Source organism: Pseudopipra pipra, chromosome 2 (genome assembly GCF_036250125.1).
Source record: "Pseudopipra pipra isolate bDixPip1 chromosome 2, bDixPip1.hap1, whole genome shotgun sequence".
Taxonomy (NCBI): Eukaryota; Metazoa; Chordata; class Aves; order Passeriformes; family Pipridae; genus Pseudopipra; species Pseudopipra pipra.
In genome coordinates, this window is record NC_087550.1 from 16905637 (window position 1) to 16927788 (window position 22152).

General features: G+C 44.2%; 1 protein-coding gene across 5 annotated transcripts in view; it reads left to right on the plus strand.

Moving 5' to 3' along the window:
* Window positions 1–22152, plus strand: part of EVA1C (eva-1 homolog C) — a 38933-nt gene that overhangs the window by 10635 nt on the left and 6146 nt on the right. For 2 of the 5 annotated variants that reach the window (XM_064644085.1, XM_064644082.1), the window contains exons 2-8: window positions 1678–1874; window positions 5189–5312; window positions 8239–8391; window positions 16077–16220; window positions 19250–19321; window positions 20050–20142; window positions 20813–21339. In XM_064644085.1, coding sequence (XP_064500155.1) covers window positions 1803–1874; window positions 5189–5312; window positions 8239–8391; window positions 16077–16220; window positions 19250–19321; window positions 20050–20142; window positions 20813–21195 — 1041 coding nt within the window. In that variant the 5' untranslated portion in view covers window positions 1678–1802 and the 3' untranslated portion in view covers window positions 21196–21339. Of the gene's footprint in view, window positions 1–1677; window positions 1875–5188; window positions 5313–8238; window positions 8392–16076; window positions 16221–19249; window positions 19322–20049; window positions 20143–20812; window positions 21340–22152 lie in introns of those variants that run through there. The other 3 variants (XM_064644081.1, XM_064644084.1, XM_064644083.1) reach the window with 3 other exon arrangements.

Here is a 22152-nt window from a genome sequence, read left to right on the forward strand (position 1 = left end):
TTTTTTTAAAGATTGAATGGTTGCAATTGTTGGAGAAAGGTGCTTAGATACTGGATTAGGAATTTGCAGGATCAAAGTAGCAGTTAAGATGCCAGGGAACTCATCCAAATCACAGCATAGCTGATATTCTTTAGGGAATACTGCACTGTTTTTTATGTGGCACTCTTGGTTCCAAGTAACTTGAAACCTGAAGAATCGAAATGATTTACAAATATCGGGCTGTATCTTTGAAGGTGTTGAATGCCCACAACTCACGTGGGGCTGAATGCTCTGACACTGAGGCCCTTTATGCCACGATGGTGATGCCAAAGGTGTTCAGCAGCAACAAAGGCCACTGGAGGCCCCTTTGCAGCATCAGGCCGTGGCAAAGTCGCTTGGGTGCAATTGGGCACTTGGCCCATTTTCCTGGCAACACTCAGCACCTCCCAGGAGCAGGCTGGCAGAGGAGTGGCTCTGGCAGGGAACTTCAATTATTTGTGATCTCAATTACACAGAAAATGTAGGAGATAGATTTGGTTGTGGGTTTGGGGTTTTTTTTTAACCCCTGAGTGGCCATGGGGATTGTGGCTTGGCCATGGTCTCCTTGAGATCCAAACTGCAAATACAGGGCATGACATTTTTTGTGCCCTGGTTCCAGTGCCAGTGCTCAGACTGAGGTCGGGGAGGTGGAGAACTCACGTACTTCTGCTGCACTAGAAGGTGCATCTACATGATTCCTGTGTAGATCGGGAACAGCAAAGGCAGTAGTGGAGCAGGCTTCTCCTTTCTCCAGACTTAGTAACTGATAGGGGAGCTGATTTTCCTTATCTAGTTGCACAGTCAGAGCTGGAAAAAATGCCAGAGAACTGAAATGTTTGACCTATCCCTGGAAGTGTTCAAGGACAGGTGGATGGCGCTTGAAGCAACCCAGTGGAAGGTGTCCCTGCCCATGGTAGGAGGTTGGAACTGGGTGATTTATAAGGTCCCTTCCAATCCAAACCATTCCACAATTCTATAAGTTTCATATCTTTTGCTTAGAATTCTTAAGTTTCTATTTAAAAAACTTTTTTAAAAATTGCTTGTCTTTGGGGAAAGGTTTATAAAGGGCAGAAGTGTGGAAATTAAATGGCATGAGCAAACTCCTTTTCAATATTTTCTTTGAGAAAACTAGTTTTTGTTTTAATGATAAGCCTCTCCCCCCCCGATTCAGCCACCAAAACAAGAAAATGTGTATGGGGCAGTTTCTCCATTATTCTTAAGAGTGAAACACAACTGCCTAGAACTCCAGAAGTGCAGAGCATCCTTTTAAGACAAGGTATAAGGAGTACCTTTAGCCAGCTGGAATGCAAGAGCCTGGCCCACAAAACCAAGTAATACCCCTTCTGACCTCTGCAGACACACCTAAGACTGAGCACAGCCATGACTGGCAAGGGCCCGAGGCCAGGGATTGTCCATGACAACACATCCTGCTGCTGCTGGAGTGCTGGGAGGGCTGTGACTCATGGCCACACAACCCCACGTGTCCTGGCCCTGACCTTTACGAGCACGAAAGGTTGACCCATTCACAGAACCGTGTGGCTGCAGGCCAGGTGTATAACCTTGACTACAGTGCCCTTTCCGGAGACTGATTGTGGTTTTCTTTTTGTCTGACGAGCTTGTGGTTTCCTGTACTAGTTGTAACAGCTGAATATTTTCTAGGTTACCTAACCAAGCTCCTGCAGAACCACACAGCCTATGCCTGCGATGGGGAGCACCTGAGCCTGCACTGTCCGCGGCACTCAACCATCAGTGTTCAGTCAGCATTTTACGGGCAAGACTCCCACATGTGCAGCACTCAGGAGCCTCAAACGAAGATGGCAGAACCGAGAAACTGTGTGGCACCCACCTCTTTGCAGGTACCCCACGTTGTAAAGGTTCTTAATGTTTCCATGCAAGTGTTCGCAACGTTGAATGAAATGACACCGTACCTATGTCAGTTTACCATCAAAAGTGTTACAGCTGAAAAGATTTGTCTGGTCAGGAGGATTATTACCTTAGGATTGTGAGAGCTTTGTACACTGCCTTGGAAACCCCCTTCTCAAAATTCCCTAAAATAGTTCCTTTCCAATCAAGGGCGTCGTGACTGAGTTGACCAACCTTAATCTATCACACAGGCCCTCCTTGTCCCCAGGAGAGAATACAACCATTGGACAGAGCTGGGTTACAAATTCACTGAATAAAATGGTATTCTGGTTGGCATCTGGCTTGTTCCATGCCTGTCTTTCCTCACTGAAAAGGTGCAGTGACAGCTAAACAGCAAATCCTAAGTATTTCTGCAGATATCTGCATTTCTGTGAATACCTGATCTGTATCAGCAATATCTTATTGTTTGTTTGCTGGGCCTGCTTAAGAATAGCTTAAAATCATTTATACTTCATCAATTATTACTTTCCACTGTGGAGACTTTCGTAACACGACTTAGAAGATCTGACTTATCACTGCTTCATCACAGTGAAAAATGCCCAGTGTTGGGCCAAATTCAGCAAAACATTGCAAAAATGAGTAATCAGTGGATTCTGAACATGTTCTGTGGTGAAACTGCTGCAGATGGTCTACAGAAGCTTCTGTGAACAGTTGAAGCTTTGATGAGTATTTCCAACATTTGTGCCTGTAGCAGACACATACATTCCTTCTTGACAACAGGGAGTGTCTGTTCCTGCCCCTAGCTGGTTGAAGAGTTCTATAGAGTGGTTTGGCAGTAATATCCTTTCTCCAGAATCAGTATTAGGGCAGTTTTATAAGTGCCTATAATGTACTGCAATTTCTAAAGACATTGCAAACATTACCTACAGGCCGCATGAAAGTACCTCTCCCCACCAAAAACAGTAGGCCAGATGCATCCTTGGTGTCATTTTACTGACCACAGCAAAGCAACACCAATGATTATTTTGGGCTTGTGAGGTCTCCATGGGCAGTTTTTTTCCGTGAATATAAAAAACACAGCATGGGATAACTGTTGTATAAACTATCATCATCATTCAGGCACTGTCACTGATCAAAGGCATGAAAGCATTTTGGTGAGGCCAAGAACGTGAGAGACGTTCTGCATCTTAGGGAGTTCCTGTTCTGTCAAGGAGAAGAGACACATCTTGTAAACTGATTTCTTAGAAAAGAGCACCAGTGATCTCACCCCTCCTCCTCTTCCCTTTGGAAGCCAATCTGCAGTCCCACAGTGGGGTGTGATGCTGCCCTGCAGCCAGGAGGAAGCACAACAGGCACGTTTTACATCGGCCTCCCATTAGAGGGATCCCTGCAGAGCTGGATCCATCTCCAGATATTAACAGCCTGGTGCTATTTTGAGTGTCATTGTTTGTTTTTGTGTCTGCGTGCTTGTGCACAGCAACATGACAGAAAATGCTGCTGCTGTTTGCATTAGGCAGGAGAAAATACAAACAGATGCACAGGAGATGATTCAGATCAGGTGCAAACAGAAGGTGACTCAGTAGGGGACAGCTCTCCACTTGCTAAAGATGTAACTCTATTTCACTGGTCCCTTCCAGAACCATCCCAAATAAGGAGGAGTTATTTGTTTGGCTTGCAACTCTGTAAAAGGAGAATTGACTTATAAAATTAAGCCTGCTATGCTTTCCCTTCTCTTTTAAACTCTAATTTAGAGTACATTTAATGCTCAAAAAGTGTTGGATGCAAGTCCTTTCCTTCTGTCAGTGCAAGTGTTACAGGATCAGTGCAATGTACTGCTAATGTGTGTCATTGCTGCTGGGAGGGATGGCTTCCAGGGATGACAGCAGAGATCCAGCCACTGCCAACTCTCTCAGCCTGGAAACAGGAATGCAGCTTCTGCTATCACAGTGGTAAATTTGTGATTTGACCTCTTGGTACGACTGAGACCACTTCTGATGAGAAACAACGCAAAAATTCCCATACATTTTATGGGACTACCTATAACTACCAGAGAATGCTATCTTACAGTTAGTCCTGTTAAGAGTGGGGTGACCTGGGGATATAACACCCTCCTTGTCACAGCCTGCTGTGATTTTAATTAAAAAGCCTGGGCACAACACCACAGACTATCCAAAAATGGTGTCAGAAAAGCCCTCTCTAAGCTGAGCTTTGAAGGTGAGTAAGAATTTCCTGAGTACACTGCCGCATTTAAACTGGGGTTTTTTAGGTGCTTTAGCTTGTGACTGTGTTAAAAACTGGACACAGACTCACTTTGGGCAGTGTCTTCCTATTTTCTGCAGCTTCAGTTCCAAACCCACTTTTGAAGTGGGAGCACCAGTGTGAGCAGTAGGAGTACTCAGACCTTCTGCAGGACTTGGAGAGGGCCCACATGGCCCTTTGTGCTGACCTGTTTGTTGTCCTCTCTGTTGCCACTCCCAGGGGAAGCAGCACAGAGAGAACCAGAATATATTGCTGGACCAATAAATTTGGAATAAATATGACCTTAGAACAACGGTGTTAAAAAAACCCCACAAAACAAGACATGGAGGCTGAGGATAGACAGGCACATCTGTGCTTTGCAATCAAACCAATTCTGAAATTTGCTCAGGTGGCAAGTCAAGCAAATATCTGATCATGTGTGTAACTGCAAGCAAGAAGCAAATGTCCCTTAAGCAGGAGGTCAAACACATGGCTTAAACAGGGTTGTGCTTCAGTGTCCCTCAGCACACCAAGCCATTAGTTAGAACTCTCTCAAGTGAAGGTTATTACAGAGCATGATCAGGTACACATACGTAGATGAATACAAAATGGTTAAAAAGACCTCTTTTTGAGTTGCCAGGCCTCACCTGGACATTGCACTCCCATAAATGTGCTCAGGAGCATATGTCTCAGGCACATTCAGGGAAAAAGCTGGGGGGGTCAGTGTGTTCCCTCTTTCTCTGGGCTCTGCACCACCAAGGCTGTGGTGGCACTTAGGGAAATTTGGCTGACTCCCCCGGGGGCAGAGGGAAAAGTAACAACAGTAAATTGGTAACATCCTAATTTGCCGTGAGCATTGCTGTGGTGAATGTGATCCCATAAACTTGGCCATGACTCTAAGTCTAGTAGAGATATGGCCTAGGTCCAGTGATACAGATGTTTCTTGCATGTTTATAGCCAAAAAGTTGTGATTTCTCTCCTGTATAGAACAAAGCGCAACTAAGTGTTCTCATTGCTGTGTAGCTTCATACCTTGTTTTCAAGCCTATCCTTTTTGCCCATTGTTCTAGAAAGTACTGGATGAATGCCAAAACCTGAGATCCTGCCAACTCCTTGTCAATAGTCGGGTTTTTGGGCCTGATCTCTGTCCAGGAACCACTAAATTCCTCCTTGTCTCCTTTAAATGCAAACCTAGTAAGTAATCGACATCAGGCAAATGTGTTTTTCTGTGTCTTTTGTTGCTTGTTTTGGTTAAAATGCCACTGCACGAGGCTTTGCATAAATCTATGTGGAGCTTTGGGGCTCTTGGATTGATAGCAAATTTTTCTTTTCTACTTTACCTTAGCTCTCACTGTATTTGCAGTTTCAGGGTGCTTGCTGCCAGTGTCATGACCAGTGTAGTTTGGTAGGACCACCTGTCAGACATCAGACTAGAAAGGAAAAATGTTTTGGAAACTATTTTTAGAGAAATAGCAGTGATAATGTCATATTAGAAAGACAGAGATGAACAGCAAAACCAGATGCTGGGGCTAAGGATCCAGATGATGCAGAAGATATCACAGTGAGGAATATGCAAAAATACTTAAGGAGCTGGGACCAAAGCTTTCAAAGATTCAAAAATGCCTCCCACTTACAGAATAATGGCCAGAGGATAGATGTGCTGACTTTGTTACAGGGTATGTTGTAGAATCACTTGTGATCTGTGCAGGTATTTGACGTTGATGTGTCAAGGAACAAATCCTGCCTCAGAAGGAGTCTGCTTTGTAAACATGAGAAAGTGGAAGAATGATTGAGAGGTTTCATTTATTGGTGGTTTTATTGTTTTTCTTGTTGCTATTGTATATGAGAACAAGCCCCAGTAGCCTGGGGGCTCACCTTTTTTGGCAGCTGATCCCCAGCGTGGCTGAAATGGGTCCCAAAGAAAACAGCTGAATGATGATTTATGGGTAGATTCACCAGCCAGCTCAGAAACACTATCCCACAACCACAGGAGAGAGCACTAAAGGGATTTTCTTTAACCAGGGCATTAAGACAGACACCACTGGTGGAACAGGAGTAGGTGGCAGGCAAACTGAAGGGCCAATGCATGCAGGGTGTGGAAGTCAGAGCAGAGAGACGAGAGGCAGATGTTACATTTGGCAAAACACTGACACAAGAACTCCCAGGGGGATACACTGGGCCAACCATTAGCGGAAAAAAGTGCCTGACATTTAAAATTTTCATTATCTGTTTTAATATATCAGTAGTTTAATTTTTTTACATATTGCAATTAGTGCCTTATTAATAGTAGATGGATTTGAATATCATAGCTGTGTCTGTATCATTAGAAATCTTTTTTTACTAATCAGAAGTGAATTTGGAACCTGTTTGTTACTTTCAGAAACTGCTTAATATTTTTCCCCATTGGAAATGAACTTCTTTGATTACATAGTGCTTTTTGTGGTCTGAATTTTACAAAAGCTGGTAAAAAAATGTATTTAAGAGCAAGTGCTGCCCTCAAGATTGAGAAATAATCCAATTCCAGTGCAAACTACATGGTTTCTCATGACAGGAAATTTATATTTGTAGGTAAGATACCAATATTGTTAGGCTTGGCAGTGGAAAACTTCCTTGCTCAGGAAATCACTTGAGTATAACTTGTATATTTTGCAGCCTCCTTGCCTTCAAGTGGGCACTTCAGCAATTGTCTAAATAACTCTGTTTTTCGTCTATTTAGAATTATTTTTGCTCTGTGTTTGCAGAGATCTCTGTTGAAATCTTACCCTGTCTGATACCACTTGGGAGTTTGTCTCTGTTGTCTGTACTTCCAGAGCCCCTCCAGCACAGCCACAGCCACAGAACACAGCTTTAGCCTGTCAGCCCTTGGGCAGAGCCCCTGGTTTTTGGCATGATTTTTATGGGTGGTATGGCAGGTGCTTCTGGAGAAGTGACAATCTGCAGCAGGTCATGTATTTTTTAAAAATAACTCTTTTTTAGACTTAAACTTGTGGCTGTTGATGAGCTTGAATGGAAGAAACTGGATTGTTACCAAGAACATTGTTTTATCTGTTCTATTCTGGATGAAACAATAATTTTTTTTTTTAATTAATAGATAGGTTTTTCTCTCTACAATTCCAACACTCACACTCCACTCACAGAGACATCATTCGCTAAAAATAAGGTTTCCATTTTCTCTTGCTCAGTCAGGGACCTCCTTTTCCTGTTTTCACATTTTTGAGGACAAAAAAATAGGAGGAGAAAAAGTTCTTCTCCCTGGCCTTATCTGCTGTAAAAAGGTTTGCCACCACAGTTAGACCAGGAAGATTCGAGCAGGCAAAATACCACAGGGAGAGCGGCTGCTTAGGCCAGCAAGAGCTTCCCTGGCCAGATACAGTTTTAGCTGGTTCTCCAGGAGGGATCAGCCATTCTGACTGGGAGATGAGCTCACTGACTTCCCCACCTCTGTGCTGAGAGTGCTGCCCATGTGGCTGTGCCAGCTGAGCAGGGGAGAGGGGGTGTTTTTCTCAGGCTCCTGATTCACATTGCTTTGTCAGCAAAACTTTCCAATGAGCCTGTGCTGGATAGTGAAGCTCAGGCAAACCCCCTGACCTTGGTGAAGCCCTGCAAATACAGCTGGGAGCAGTGCCTGGCTCGGGATGGGGAGCCCTTTCCCATGCCTTTATCCTCCCATTCTCTGTCCCTCACCCGGTGCTGTCACCGAGCGGTGCCAGCCCTGCCCATGATTGATGAGTGCTCAGGGCAGCCGAGGTGGGCGTAGAGCAACAGTGTCCTGGGGAGACACAAAAGGGAAGGATGAGGTTTCTCCTGTGGAGCAGGGGTGGAAAGCAAGCCAGGAAATCAGGCAGGAAGGGGGGAGGCTGTTCTACTGGGAGAGGAGATTGGCAAAATTAATTTTTTTATTCAATTCAAAAAGGAGCCAAAGGCTGTGGATAATCACATGGGAGCATTCAGTTGGAGGAAGTGCTCTGCTATTGACTCTGTCTCTGTTGTACTGGTGCCACATGTCACTCGCAACAGCAGTTGCAGAAAAGCTGGTTTCTGTCACGCTGCTATTTACTATTAACAGCCCAGCTGAATAAATTGCCTCATGTTACCTTATTGCTGTTTGCTTCTACTTTAGCTGAATACAAAACCAAATCAGCATGTGAGAACCAGGAACTGAAACTCCACTGCCAGGAATCCAAGTTCCTTATCATCTACTCGGCCACCTATGGCAGATGGGCCCAGGAGGAGAGCGCCTGCTCGGCAGAGGCGGAGCACATCCCCCCCTTTGGTATGTTGTACACTGCTCATAGACCTTCTCCAAGCAGGTGCACAGAGAAGAGGGGAAACAGATGGGGAGAAAGCTTCAGGTGCAAGAGCAATGGCATTTTGAAAGGGTCAGTGATTGAAATGTAAGAGAGATTATTTCTGAAACGCAAAAGAATTGCCCAGCATGAGTGAGGAACATAGAGGAAGAAATGCAGCAAAGTAATAAATTTTCATGTAGTTAATCAGTCCTTAGTATGATTAATGTCAAAAACTAGTTCTGTGGCCTGTCTTGAACTTAGGTGACGTGCACGAAATATCAGCTCTTTGCCTCTCTTCTTCCTCCAGCTTCTGATATCAATCAGGTGACCCTAACACCGTGTTTTACTGCTCCCTTCTTCTCTGATCCCTTTTTCTGCCAGATCTTCCATGGCTTAGCTGCAGACTGCAAGGAGAGGACTCATAGGGCAGGGTTAATTGCTTAGATGCTGTTGTATGACTGAACACCAAGACTGTGGTGGTATACCAGGAAATTAAATATGCCTGGGATTTCTCTTTGGCACCAAGTCCAGCAGGCAGGAGTGTCCTATGCACGTGGTACTGAACTGACTAATATGTTCAGTGGTTGACACTGAAGGCATGAAGGTAAATTTTCATGCCATGGAGAAGGCCAGCACAAGGTGTGTGTGCTGTTCAAATCCCTTAGTACCAGACAGGGAAGGGCTTGTATGACTGATGCCAGCCTGTGCAAAGGCTGAGAATTGCTTCAAAGAAACATACTACAAGTGTAATCTATGAGAAGCTTCTCTGAACATCAAGAAGAGATCAATAATTAATCTTAAAAGGTATTTGTCTGCAAGCCAGAGTTTCTATTTAGTTACATAGATACTATTAAAAATGCATTGGCTGAAAATCGTGATCTGTTCTTAGACAGGGATCTATTTAATATTGCCAGGTCTGTATTTCACACCATGTGTGGGCCTTCACACAGACTTAGTTCTGCCTGTCTGTTCTGTGGAGGAAACATTTTAGCAGGTCTTTGACAGACCTACACATCCTTCACCATGGCAGTGTATGATACAAGGCAGGGCAGAGATGGCTCAGCTTATCGAGAAAGGCTTGGGTTCATACTTATATCTTGCACTTCAGTCACCTCTAAAAATCACCCGCCTCTAATGTCAGCACTTACAGTTCACAGACCAGAATTCTGCCAACCCTTCTTACTGGATAAAGTTTCCCAGGATAAATAGAGAAAGAATTTGCAACAGCAACAAGCTTTGCTGTGGCCCCTGTGTACAAGCACTTCTGGAGCAATGCCCTGGCTGGTGCTGGCTTTGTGTTCTATAAAGCAACCCATGACACTGGTAATAGGAGAGAGCATAAAACCTGAGACAAACACAAAGTAGATCTACAGAAGGTAGATCCTTGTATAGATTTTCCAGGTGCTTGGCCTCTTCCTGCAGAGTACCAGTGACTCTGTGCAGGCAGTAGAATTTCCAAGAGCACCTGTGCAGCATGGGAGTTCACATTCAGTTATCACAAAAGACTTGGCACTTAGGACCCAGATCCAATTGACTCCAGATCTGTCTGTCTCGAGCTTAAATCTTATGTGGTTATTTAAGCACCTACTGATGTGAGTGGGTGCATGATTAGACTTCTGAAATGCCTGTCTGCCTTTCTCTCAGGGAAAGCAGTGGTAATTTGAATGTCAGCAGGATTGTAATGACTTGAGACAATTTGAAAACTTACTTTAGCTGCTCTTCCTTCCTGAATCAGAGCCCACTTACTTGTTTATGTTTGCACCAAAAGCTAAATTGGCTCCATCGTGCATTCGTTGTTGTTTCTGCCCACATTTGTGCTTCTCAGCCTAAAGACAGTGCTTGAGCCTTTCCAGTTCTTTCACTGCATCACAGAAAAACCATGAGGCAGTTTTTTTACACCATGCAGAAGAGTTTTGTTTTAGGACGTTGTAGGTCCTAATGCCAGGCATAGGAAGTCTCTGTTGAGCTCAAGTTTTGCATCTCTCCACATCTGGTATGGTCCTGCCAGGGGTACTGGGTATTGAATTAATTAGATACTACTCTAGATCTTGTTTACCTGATGTTACATGTGATAAGCAGTGACAAAGAGCAGCTTTGGGCTGGCACAGATGTGTTCTGAACCATCACTTTTCCGTGAGCTACCGGTCAAATCAGCTGACAGATTTTCAGAGCTTTGCTTCAAAGGGAACACAAGAAAACATAAAATTTCTTTAGCCTAAAGGCTCTTCTCCATGTAGGAAACAGAGTGTATAAATCCATCTCTGCTATGGGCCTTGCAGCACCTGTTCTGACCCTCAGTTTTACATTTAACATGACTCCCTACTTGTGCAACGGGTTTTCTGAACCAGTTCAATAGTGAAAACCAGCTTCTGCAGCTGTCCAAATGCCTGGCACTTAGAAGACTGTACAGAATTTCCAGAGAGCAACTTCCCTGTTTTACTGAGATTATCAAAAACTTTACAAGAAAATTCTGGGTGCGGTTTTGTAGCAGGTGGTTCTGCTTTGATGAATCTCTTGTGCACAGCACCAAAGCAGGAAAACATAGCAGTTTGTTCCTGTGTGAGCTGTTGCCTTTTCTGACCCATTATCTATTTTATATTTGTACTAACATGTGCATGAGGAAAGAGAAAATGTATTGGCCAGAAGAAGTTAAAGGATTGCGCCAGAACAGGTTACCATAGAGAGCACAAGGAAGATTCAGGTCAACAAACACCTCTCAAATAATAAATTACTCCTGTTAATACATGAAAATACTTGATAGGAGGCTCCAGTGGATCATCTCCAGCTGCAACTTGCAAGTAGAACACTGCAATATCCTTCCCAGAAATTTCACCTGGATGTGCATTGGCTGGTCAGATGTGTATCCCCTCCAGCACAAGTGACCAGCACAGCCCTCTCTTCTACCTGGTCCCACTTTTGGGAGGCTGAGAGGGGAGGTGGAGAATTCACACACTCTCATCACAGCTTGCACCATGGCATGACATACCCTAGGGCTGGGTTTTGTCCTAATCCCCTCTTTTCAGTAGGATTCAGCTAAGAGGAAGGGATGTTAGCAAGACAAGCAAGGGGGATTTTCAAAGTCCTGCAGGTTCTTTCTAGTTCATAGGTGTCATAATTTTTTTACATAACAGGTTTCTGTGATGCTGTGATTTTTTGTATTTTTTTATTTATTTATTTTGTATCAGTATTGTGGACAATTTAAAGGGCCTTTCATCTCCTATTCACTGACAGTGACTGAAAAGCTTTTGATTTCTGTTCTCTCTTCCTAGTGTGAGCCAGTCCTTTGGGAAAGTCTCCTGAGAGCAGAAATAACTGCAGAGAAGGCACAAGTGGCTGTAGGCAGATCTGGGAATGTTTACACGCTGCCTTGGCACTTTAGGTGTGGGAGACAGCAGTCAAATGAATTTTGTGGATGTAAAAGTAAGGATAAAATAGTTTGATTTTGCTTCCACCACAACAAACCTGAAGTCAGCTCTCTCTGTGTGCACACATCAGATATGAAAAGGTCCTTGTCTGTGTCAGCCTGAGAAAACTGGGAAGCTAGGTATGTGTTTGGGGCCCCAAAAGGTGCCAGCAGGAGCCATTACATCCCTTGGCCCCAACAAATCTTGTGAAGACAAAACTTCCTTAAAAGATGTGTTCAGAGCAGTGGCAGGATGAGGAGTGATTGTGTGAAGGGAAGAAGAGACCAGCCACCATTTTTTAAGTCCAAGTAACTTTCTGCTGAGATGAACAGGGAAGGTCAGATTTGGCTGTTGGAAGGTGCTTGAAGCAGTCTGAGGTGCACATCACTTCATCCATTAATTCAGGGGATTTCCTGTGTCTAGTTTTTTATAGCTCAGATTTTTTTAACTGTTTGGAAAAACACCCTTGGCCCTCAAGTTTAAAACAAGCCTAGGAACTCCTGCCTGTGCACATGCAGGAGCAGGGAATTTGGTTCCTGCTGTTCCCAGAAAGTGGGGAGCTCCACCTGTCCCTTGCCCTTGATGTTGGTGGGATGGATCCCCCACTCTGCACATGCAGGTGCAAGGAGGAGAAAAAAAATCAGGTTTGGGGTTTTTTGTACAAAATACTAACTGAGTTCTGAACTTGGAGATGCTTGTAAATCAAACCAGGCAACGGGGTAATCTCCTGCAGGCTTCCAGGGCCTCAGGACAGGCACTGCAGGGAGAGGGAGAAAGGGTGCAGCTGTTCAGGAAGTCTCCTTGATTCACTTCCAGGGAATGGCCTGCACTATCAGTAAGTAGGATTTTTGGCACATCATCCTGCCTGGTTTACTGACAATACTTGGACCTGGAATATAAAGGTATCAGCAACACTTTTCCTAAGTGGTGCTAACGATATTGTGTGTTTCTGCTGGAATCAGCGGTTCAAATGGCCCTTTTCTGATGCACAGGCAGAACCCTGTGTGCCATGCTCTTGCATAAATTACCATAGGATTATGGTAACTTTCTTTAGGAGTCTGCAGCCGTAGCTTGCTCCAAACTCCACAGCTTTCCCTTGTCAGTTCTTATCCTGAGAGCTGATATTTGGGCTCCACAAAGCACAAGCCATCCTGATTTGGAGGTGTGAAATCTTTGCTTTCAGTTGATTTTAAAAGCGAGCTCCTTATTCTTCTAGGGGTGGGCACAGCCCAGGACACATAAATCAGCATAAGGAGCAGTTGGGGATGAAAGCAAGGAGCAGCTGGGCTTCAGTGTCAGGGTGACAAATTGTGGAGGGGTTTTTTTTGTGTGCCCTGGTCCTTCACCAGCCTGTTACTTGTTATGTCATGTGGATCCACATTTGAGACACATCCCCTGCCCTCCCCGTCCCAGTGCTCACCCTGTGCATTGTGATGTGGGAGAACAGGGCAGCTGGAAATGTTTGGAGAGGGTGGGACAGGATGCTGTTGCCAGAGCTTGGCACAAGATGCTCCATCACCTATCTGCAGGTCTTGTGTGGCAGGGTGGAAAGAAAGGGAGGGAAAGCTCCTCCTGTCTGAATTGAGAAAAGCTTTAAGAAACCAGAAGACAAATTGCTTCTCATTAAAACCTGCATGATTTATAGCGTGTCATTTGCATGCCAAAACTTTCCCAAACAAAGCTAATTAGGGAGCTGAAAGAGCCTTTCCTCCAGAAACAAGGCTTTCTACTCCAACTGTTAAATAGCTGCAGTCAGATTGGATGGTTTATTACTGCACTAAGAACCTCATCCTGACACCCGTGCCATCCACAGCGCTGTCTGGTACAAAAGATCCACCAACAGGCTCGGCAACTCTGGGAGAGAGATGTGAGGAATGGAGTGTTTTCCCAGCCCCACGTCGCTGCCCTGTCCACCACTGGATGCCACCAGGCTTTTTAGCATGCTGGGAATGTGCCTTTTGAGAGGCAGTTTATTGTAAATGGATGGTACCAGTTTAACGAGCCCCACAGGCACGTGCAGCTCAAGCAGCACTTGGACAGCCAGAAAGAAGCCACTCTGCGTATTTATGTTCATCTCCCCATTGCTGCTTTCTTTGGGGCTGTTCTGTGGGACTCCTTTACTCAAGATGCAGAACTGAATGAGTCCTCTCCTCATTCAGCCACTGGAATAAGGTGTTTGACTAGGAGGATAAGTTATTCATTCCCATCATAGCTGCTGGGAGGCTAGTGGGAAGGCAGCAAGGATGCTCATAAACCAGATAGAAAAAAAAAAAGAACATTTTTTGACTGAATCACTAAAAACCAAAATATTTTTAGAATGCAGGAAGTTGTTAAATAGTTTTTTTATGTTGTAGGACTTACCAGGTAACTCCTGTGGTGTCCTGCAGAAGCAAACCAGCCATGCAACCAGTTTGCATTTACTCACCTGTGACACCAGGCAATCCCTGGGAGGTTCTCCAAAAATGGGCCTGCCAAGAGCCTGCAGGCATATGACAACTGGCTCCCCAGGTAGAGGAGCCAAATCCAACATGGATAGAGAAGATAAGAAGCTATTAACTCCCACAGAAACAAGAGCAAACATCTACCAAAGGCAAAATGAAACATGTACTTGCCATATCACTGAATTTGGAGAAAACCATCAGCACAGCAGCCTCCTGTTTTTTATAAGGCACAAAGAGTAGCTCCCAGGGCAGGAAATTCTGTAGAAAACATAATTCAGTTTGCTGTTGTGCTCCCAATCCATTCATCTATGAATCACCCGATAATTGCTCCTGATGCTCTCCTGTTGTTTTTGCACTTGCCAAAGTAAGCTACTGGCTGCCTAAAATGTCCACACAAATATATCCTTACTCATCTGAAATCACCAGGGAGGGGAGCTAAAACTGCTGAGTTACTTAATCAGAACTGCCCAATCCTTTAGGTCAGCCTTCCCTGCCTTTCCAGCAACCTCTTGGGACACACAGGCATTGGGATTTTAGGTCTCTGAGAAGCCAAATGAAGAGTTGCTCTCCGAAAAATCCATGTTCAAAGTACCCCACAAGGCCTTTGTCAGACGGATCAGCCCAGTATCTCCCGATGGCTCTGCTCAGGTATTTGACTTATTTAGTGTTGGTGTCAGGGGATTAACTCTAAAAATCACAAATCTGCACTGTTTTCACACATTAAATGTAAATTTTCTTTGTCAAGAACTCAATCTCAAACCTCCACTTCTTTTCAGATTTGGGGAACCTCTGGAGTGCTTTTGCAAACACTGTCTGTCCTTCTTCTAAAGAGGCACAAATGAGCTTCAGCATTTGTTGGAAGGTGACCAGATGCCATCCTTTATTAGAGAAAGAGGGACTGTTTTAATGTCCAGAGAACTTTATTTTCAGACCTTCAGAATGCCCTTGCCTCAGAAGCCTGGAGTGAGACATACCTGTCATGCACAGAAAGCCACAAAATGCCTGCGGTGATGCTGACTGAAAGCAGCAGCTTCAGAAAAATTACTTGCTCCAGACTTGTAATTTCTGCATCCTTTCTGTTTGGAAACCAAACTAAAGGGGCATTTATGCTTTGTGGCTTGGAGTTTAGCACATGTCGATACCAGGAATTTAATCACATTTAGAGACATTCTTTCCTCTTTTTTTTTTAAAACAGAGTGTAACTCACACATCTTCCCACTCAAATGATTTCAGTTTCAGTGCAAAATCCATTTTTGGCTGCCACATGTTTCCCTTGCTAAATATTGAGCCCATTCTGACCTCTTCACAATAAATCAAAATTCACTTTTAATACCTCAAACTTCCCTGTAGCCTGAGCTATTGTGACACAAAAATTGATCTCACCTGAGTTGAACTGAAACTAGGCATCCAGTTGACTCATCTCAATAACCCAGAGGCCAAGAGAAAGACTTGCAAACAGCATTTCATCTCCCTTGATTTGCACACCTGTCTTGAGATGGAATAGATGGAATGGTGTTTGGATGTACTTAGTTCCTCCAAGATATCATGAAGGGAACACAGACACCTTATACTGGGCATCCCTTTGGAGCTCAACATGACTCTTACTACACCTGGAAGTCAACATGGGAGAGCTACCTTGCTGCAAGTTCACATTTTCATTGCAGCTGACTTCCCTGCATGGACAGATCTTAACATTTAACTCTGAAATCCTGCTTGGACAAACTTATGCCCGAGATAAGATTTGTATCTCTAGTCATGCATCCAGCAGCTCTCATTTCAGGTAACAGCAGTGTTTTGTATTTATTGTATGTATTTTTCTTTCAGACTGTTTGTCTTACACAGCGCTGGAGGTTTTATCAAAGAGGTGTTCTGGGAAGCAGAGATGCAAAATCATTGTCAGTAGCCAGGATTTTGGGAGCCCATGCCTTCCTGGAGTGACAAAATCCCTCACTGTCAGCTATGCATGTGGTAAGAGCAAAGGCACCATCATTTTTAAAGCCTCATTCTGCTTGCAAAGCAAAACTATGACAAACACACATCTGGACACTGAGCCTTCCTAAATCTTCCCTTTCATATAGGAAGTTTGTGACACAGCCATACAAGAACCACCAAAATATGTGAACAACCCCATAGGAAGAGCTGTATCTAATGAAAACTCAGGCATTAAAGGTTTTTTCCCCTACATAAAATGCAGCTGACAATAAAATATAAAGTAGATATTTAGTTTCTTTTGAGAAATACTATCAAAATTACAATTCAATAGAATTCAATAGAATTCACCTGCAACAGAGCTGGGAAAAATAACCTGGCATTGTCTGGCATTTGTGCAGGTAAAGCAGTTCAGCATAATTGAAGGACTGTGCACAAGCCCAGTCCTGAAACCTGATTCATGTGAGCACACCTACAGCTTCTCCCTTGCACAGGGAACTAAAGGTTCATGAAGAGTAAGGGCTTGAAGTTATACATCTGTTGCAGGACTGGAGCCTATTTCAGCTCATTCCTTGGACAAGAGAGAACAGTTTTCCATATTGTTTGCTATAGACTAATATATTTTCATAAGGGAAGAGCAGAATTCCTTACAATTCTTCAATAGGAACAGCTCCACGGGGACACACCAGAGTCCTTTAGCTGCATGTCTAGTGAGTAGTAGTCAAAGAGCATGGGTTTTCAGGAACAGCAGTGTAGGACTGATGGCCAGATCACCATGAACCTGAAGATCAGAGGAAAATGAGCCTTAGCTGCTTCCTTGCTGGCATGGGAGATTTTCAGTCTGCCTGCGAGTTGGTTGTGAGAGGCAGTGCAGTAATTCAGCTTTCTATTGCTGGAGAGGGCACTAATACGTTATATTATTGTGCAGTTCCCTTCATGAATGGGTTAACAGAATTCTCTTTAATTAGCGTGAGGATAATTACAGCAAGTTGTTCCTTCTTGCACGTCTGTGCACCAGAAAAGCAGAGCGAGTTTGTTTGCACTGGAGTTATGCATTCTTTTATTTAGGGAAGTGGTTTTGCAAAACACATGCGTAATAAATAGTGTTCTTGTGTGTTGCTGGCACATTTGGGAGAGTTTTTCTTCTGCCAACTCCTACTGAGCTGTGCAATCTGAAGCATTAGCCAATGATCTGCAGATCTGATTATTTCACAGATCATCTAATGAACATGGGAAGAGTTTGGGCATATTCCAGAATGACATTTTACATTCCTTCTCCTCACTAGAAGATCCCTGCTAACCTGATGCTTCCCAAGATAATGCCAATAGGCCTCCCCCTGAAGCAACAGGAGCACAGCAGAGCAGACCACAGGCTGTGCCACACTTGAAAATGTTTCCATCATGGTCAGGAACATGAAAAAAAATCCTAACTCCCCACCACAGCGGTCAGGAGCTGTTCAGGCCTGGTGTGTCTGGCTGCAGTTTTATTTTTGCAGTTAATTCCTGACAGCAAAAGCATCACAGGAGCTGGGTGGTGCTGGTTTCTCGCAGCCTCAGTGTCCCCCGATGACCTGCTCAGCAGCATCTCCTGTCTGCCCAAGGTGGCATTCCTGGCTTTTGCTGAGACTGGGCTTCAGGGTCACGGAATGCTCTCTCAGGGCTCCTGATGCCCCACGGTGCATCCACGCTCCCTGGATGCCAGAATCTTTCTGTCGGCTGCCTTTGGTGACTGACTCCCACTCTACCTGACAAAGTACTGCTGTTGTAGTACTGATGTGATTATCCTGATTAAAATTCCACTTCTGGTACCAGCTACTCCATTCAGCAACCTGGTGCAGCCTATCCGAGTTAAAAGTCCTCATAATGAACAGGAGCAACACAAGCAGCTAGGAGCTTTTTTTGAATTAAACATTTCCCTACAACAAATGTTTGAATAGCACAGGGGGTAAGGAACAAGCAAAGCCCTGGGAAGTTCCCCCTGGGATGGGAGCAGGAGAAACATCAGCACAGGTGAAGGAGTCCCAGACCATGTGATGGGAGCTTTGGGTCCCGCATCGGCACTGGAACGGTGCATCCTCCCAGGAGGTTGTTCCCAACACAGGCACTTACTTGTTCAGAATATCCAGAGTGCAGGCTGAAAACAATCCATCCTGCTCCCTGTCTGCCCCACACACCAAGGAAAGTGTTCTGCCGCTGGAAAACAGCAAAGAATTATGATGGGGGACGAGCCAAAATAGAAATGAGCTCATTCTCCCCTATCTCTGTTTGCCTTCCACTGCAAACAGGAGCTAAGAGTCCAAAAAATATTCCTTCATGAGGAAAGGAAGCAGCTCTGACTTTGAGCCCATAGAGAAAGAAAAGTTCTGCTTAGAAAAAAAATCCTATTCTTAGTTGTTTTCCAAATGAAAACTATGATAAGTTGCAAACCTCAGTCTCCTCTGTGCCATTTAACTCTCTCAACACTATTTATTGGCAAATGTTTCTGTGTGGGATAGAGGTGAGGTTCATACTTGAAATTTGTTCCTTTTTTCCCCCCCTTCACATCAGTCTGAAAATCAATCAATCAGTCTTCACACAGTACAGGAACAGGTGCCAAGATCTGGGTGTCTGAAGGGCCCATTCACCCATCACAGAATATATCAACCCTCAATGTCTGCACAATGCACCCGCCTTTAGCTCTTTTAATTACTTCAAGAAGACTGCAAACACTTATCAAGGGAATAAATTAATGAAGTGAGAAGGATGCAGCCCACTCCCACCTACCTCATCTATTCCCATCCTCCCCACCTTCCATCCCAGAGGCTTTGCAGAGGACATCACACAAGACTTTAAACATTTATCTGAGAATTACAGTGAATTATCCAAACCCAGTATCTAGATGCAACTTAGCATCTGACTGTAGCACGCTTTATCCTGAATTTATAGGCCAATTTTGTCTCCTGTCCAGGGTTGGCACACCCCTTGAGAGGTTGAAAACAAGGGGGGTGGTGCCTGGGCCGTTCACAGTAATTAACTGGGGAGAGGGTTCCTAAAACTAACAGTACACAATTTGTCTTTTGTCTTTGCAGTTCCTAAATTTATCCTCATGGCTGTCAACCCCGGGGTCCCTGATAACAAGTCTTCCATAAAACAGAATGATGGTACGTACCATCACAGACACAGGGTTTGCTGCTTCCCTTTGTCTTTGATTGAAACAGGACATTTTCCCACTGCAGAGTTTCATCTGAGGCACGAGGTAGTGGAAACCCTGCTGAAACAGCTGCTCATTCCCTTGGAGGGCAGCAGGACAGGCTGGGAGTGGGATACGGGCACAGCCCTGCGGCCACAGCAATGCTGTGAGAGGAGTGACCCGCCCAGCCTGCCCACAACCAGCATTTCTGGGAAGAGTAAAAGTGAGACTGCAGTTGTTTCACAGGGTGAATAATCTTTTAAGAGTTATGCCAACACCTGCTCTTCTTGAAGGCCACAGAGTTAAGGAGGTGGCTCATATGTGTGCACTGTCCTCAGTAACGCAGCACACAGCAGTCCTTGGGCTGGGAAGTCCATTGGAAAGCTGTGAAGCTTCAGGAACTAAAATTATTTCAGAAACCCCAATAGGAATAGGCACAAGGGGTTTCAGCTGGTAGCAATTCTTTTAAATGAATTTGGCATTTTCTAAATGCTCAGTATTTTCAACGCTTTGTTAATTATACTTTATTTCTATATTTATTTAATTTACCAACCGTTGTTTGGTTTAATGTTGTGCAAGGCTCCTGCAGCATGGCCTAGGCCTGCCTGCGTTCTGGGTGGACTTGTTGGCTGAAAAGTTATTGGGTGAATAACAGTTTAGTAGCTTCACTGAATTTGCTTTACCTCCTTTGTGTCATAGGTGTTGACTTTGATCCAAAGGAATCAAGACTTCCAAAGAAAGATGGAATTATTCTTAGCTCTAACTACCTGGCTGCGTTTGCATACATCAGAGGTAGGAAAATGAGGCTGAGACTGTTTGGTGCACATTTTGGGAAAAGGGAGGATCACCTCCGAAGGTCATAACTAGTAATCCCAGTTGAATATAATCAATCTTGTGGATGGGAAAATTACAGCATAATTGATATTTATGGAATATTTCCCATCTTGAAGGATCCAAACTCTTTTACAGATTGCAGCCAAGATATATTTTAATGAATATTTTCAGTGGGGACTGTCGGTTGTTCAGTAGTTTTAAAAACCTGGCCCTGACCTGTGAGCAGCACTGGAGACATGCATGTTTGGGAATGTTGGGTTGTACACATACAGGGATCATCAAGGAGTAGTGATGGTAAGGCCCATTTTGGCAGGATGCCTGGAAAAAACGAAAAGGGCATGCAGAATTCTGGTAGCTGGTTAGGAACACCAGTGAGCTGCTCATAAAGAGATGGGATTTGTTGTTATTTTGTAATGATATTATCAGGCTGGGATTTTTGCCCAGCAAAAGAAGAGGCAGAGATGGCAGTGAGTGCAGGGAGGTTTGAGTGCCTGACAGGAAAAGCTTCCCCTCAGCCCTTATTCCCCACCATTATGGCTATGGAATGCTGCAGAAATGGCAGTTGGGATTGGTAGCCAGGCCTTGGCAGGGTTTGTAAAGTGTTTAAGCCCTGGCTTTCTGCCTGCAGATCACCTCGAAAGAGCTGCTCTCCTGTTTGTGTCCAGCATTTGTGTGGGGTTAATCCTCACACTGTGTGCCTTGGTGATATGTGGGTGGTGCCCAAGTGACATCCGGAAATTACACAGGAAGGAGGAGCAGTTGGTGCCAGAGAGTGCCAGAGTGTACGAGAACAGTGAACAGGAGGAGGAGGAGAATTCCCTTTTGGACACCCAGGATGAGATAGATGGACTTTACAGACCTTCTTACTCAGGATATAATTTGGCAGAGGCGGCGGAACTGGCAGAAAGGATTGAGCGCAGGGAGCAGATCATACAAGAAATCTGGATGAACAGTGGTGTGGATATGACACCTCCTAGAAATATGAATACATTTTATATTAATGAACAATAAATGGCTTATTTTGGATGATGCCCTAGCCCTTTTTTTTTTTTTTAAAAAAAGAAATGTACCTTCTGTGAAGGAACATTTGTATCCATGTAATTATTTGTAAAATAAGATGAAATACATGCAATAAACAGAGAGTTTCATACCCTTGACTGTCTATAAATACTTCTTTGAAAAACACTTTCATAGTTTTAATTCATGTTATGGATTACTTTTCACTGTAATTTGGGATCACATGCAGGTTAAGGAATATTAAAAAAAGTGGAAAAAAACATCACATGGAGAAATACTTTCTGTGTTAGATGGCACTTGTAACCAGTTAGGGTGTTGCAGCTCATAAGTTACATCAAAACTTGCTCTATTGATGAGAAATACGAGTATTATTACTGGCATGTGCAGGACAAAGCAAAACTAAACACAAGTTCCTGAAGCTTTTCTGCTGTTTCCTTAACTCAACCTTTCCCTAATAAACCCTATTCCTCTGGTAACAGTGATTCTGATTACAAGGGGGTTAAGTTCTGCTTCCTGTCTTTAAAATGTCTCCAATATTTTAGCTGCAGCCCATAGGGAATTTACTGAACAAAAGGAGGAAAAATGTCACTTCCTGTTGGGAATGCTTCATGGGTTCATTCTGCTTCCCTGCTCAGACGCTGCGTGTCCAGGTAGAGCCAAGTAGTATGAAACACTTGGAAAGAAAAGAGTTGACATGACTTGTCATTTCCTACTGATACAAAGTCAAATTAAGCCTGAGAAAACTTTAAAGGAGGAAGGGGACTTGCTCAGATGACTAAGGCACAATCCCGTGCTCAGCTGGAAAAATCTCAGCAGCAATTAGCATCCTATCAGAGGAAGGAAGAAAGGCTGAGGAGAGGACTGAGGGCTGAGGTCACTCAGAGCACTGGGAAACTGCAGGAGAGGCAGGCACAGCCCAGGATTCTGGCTGCACTCCCGCTGGGACTGCTC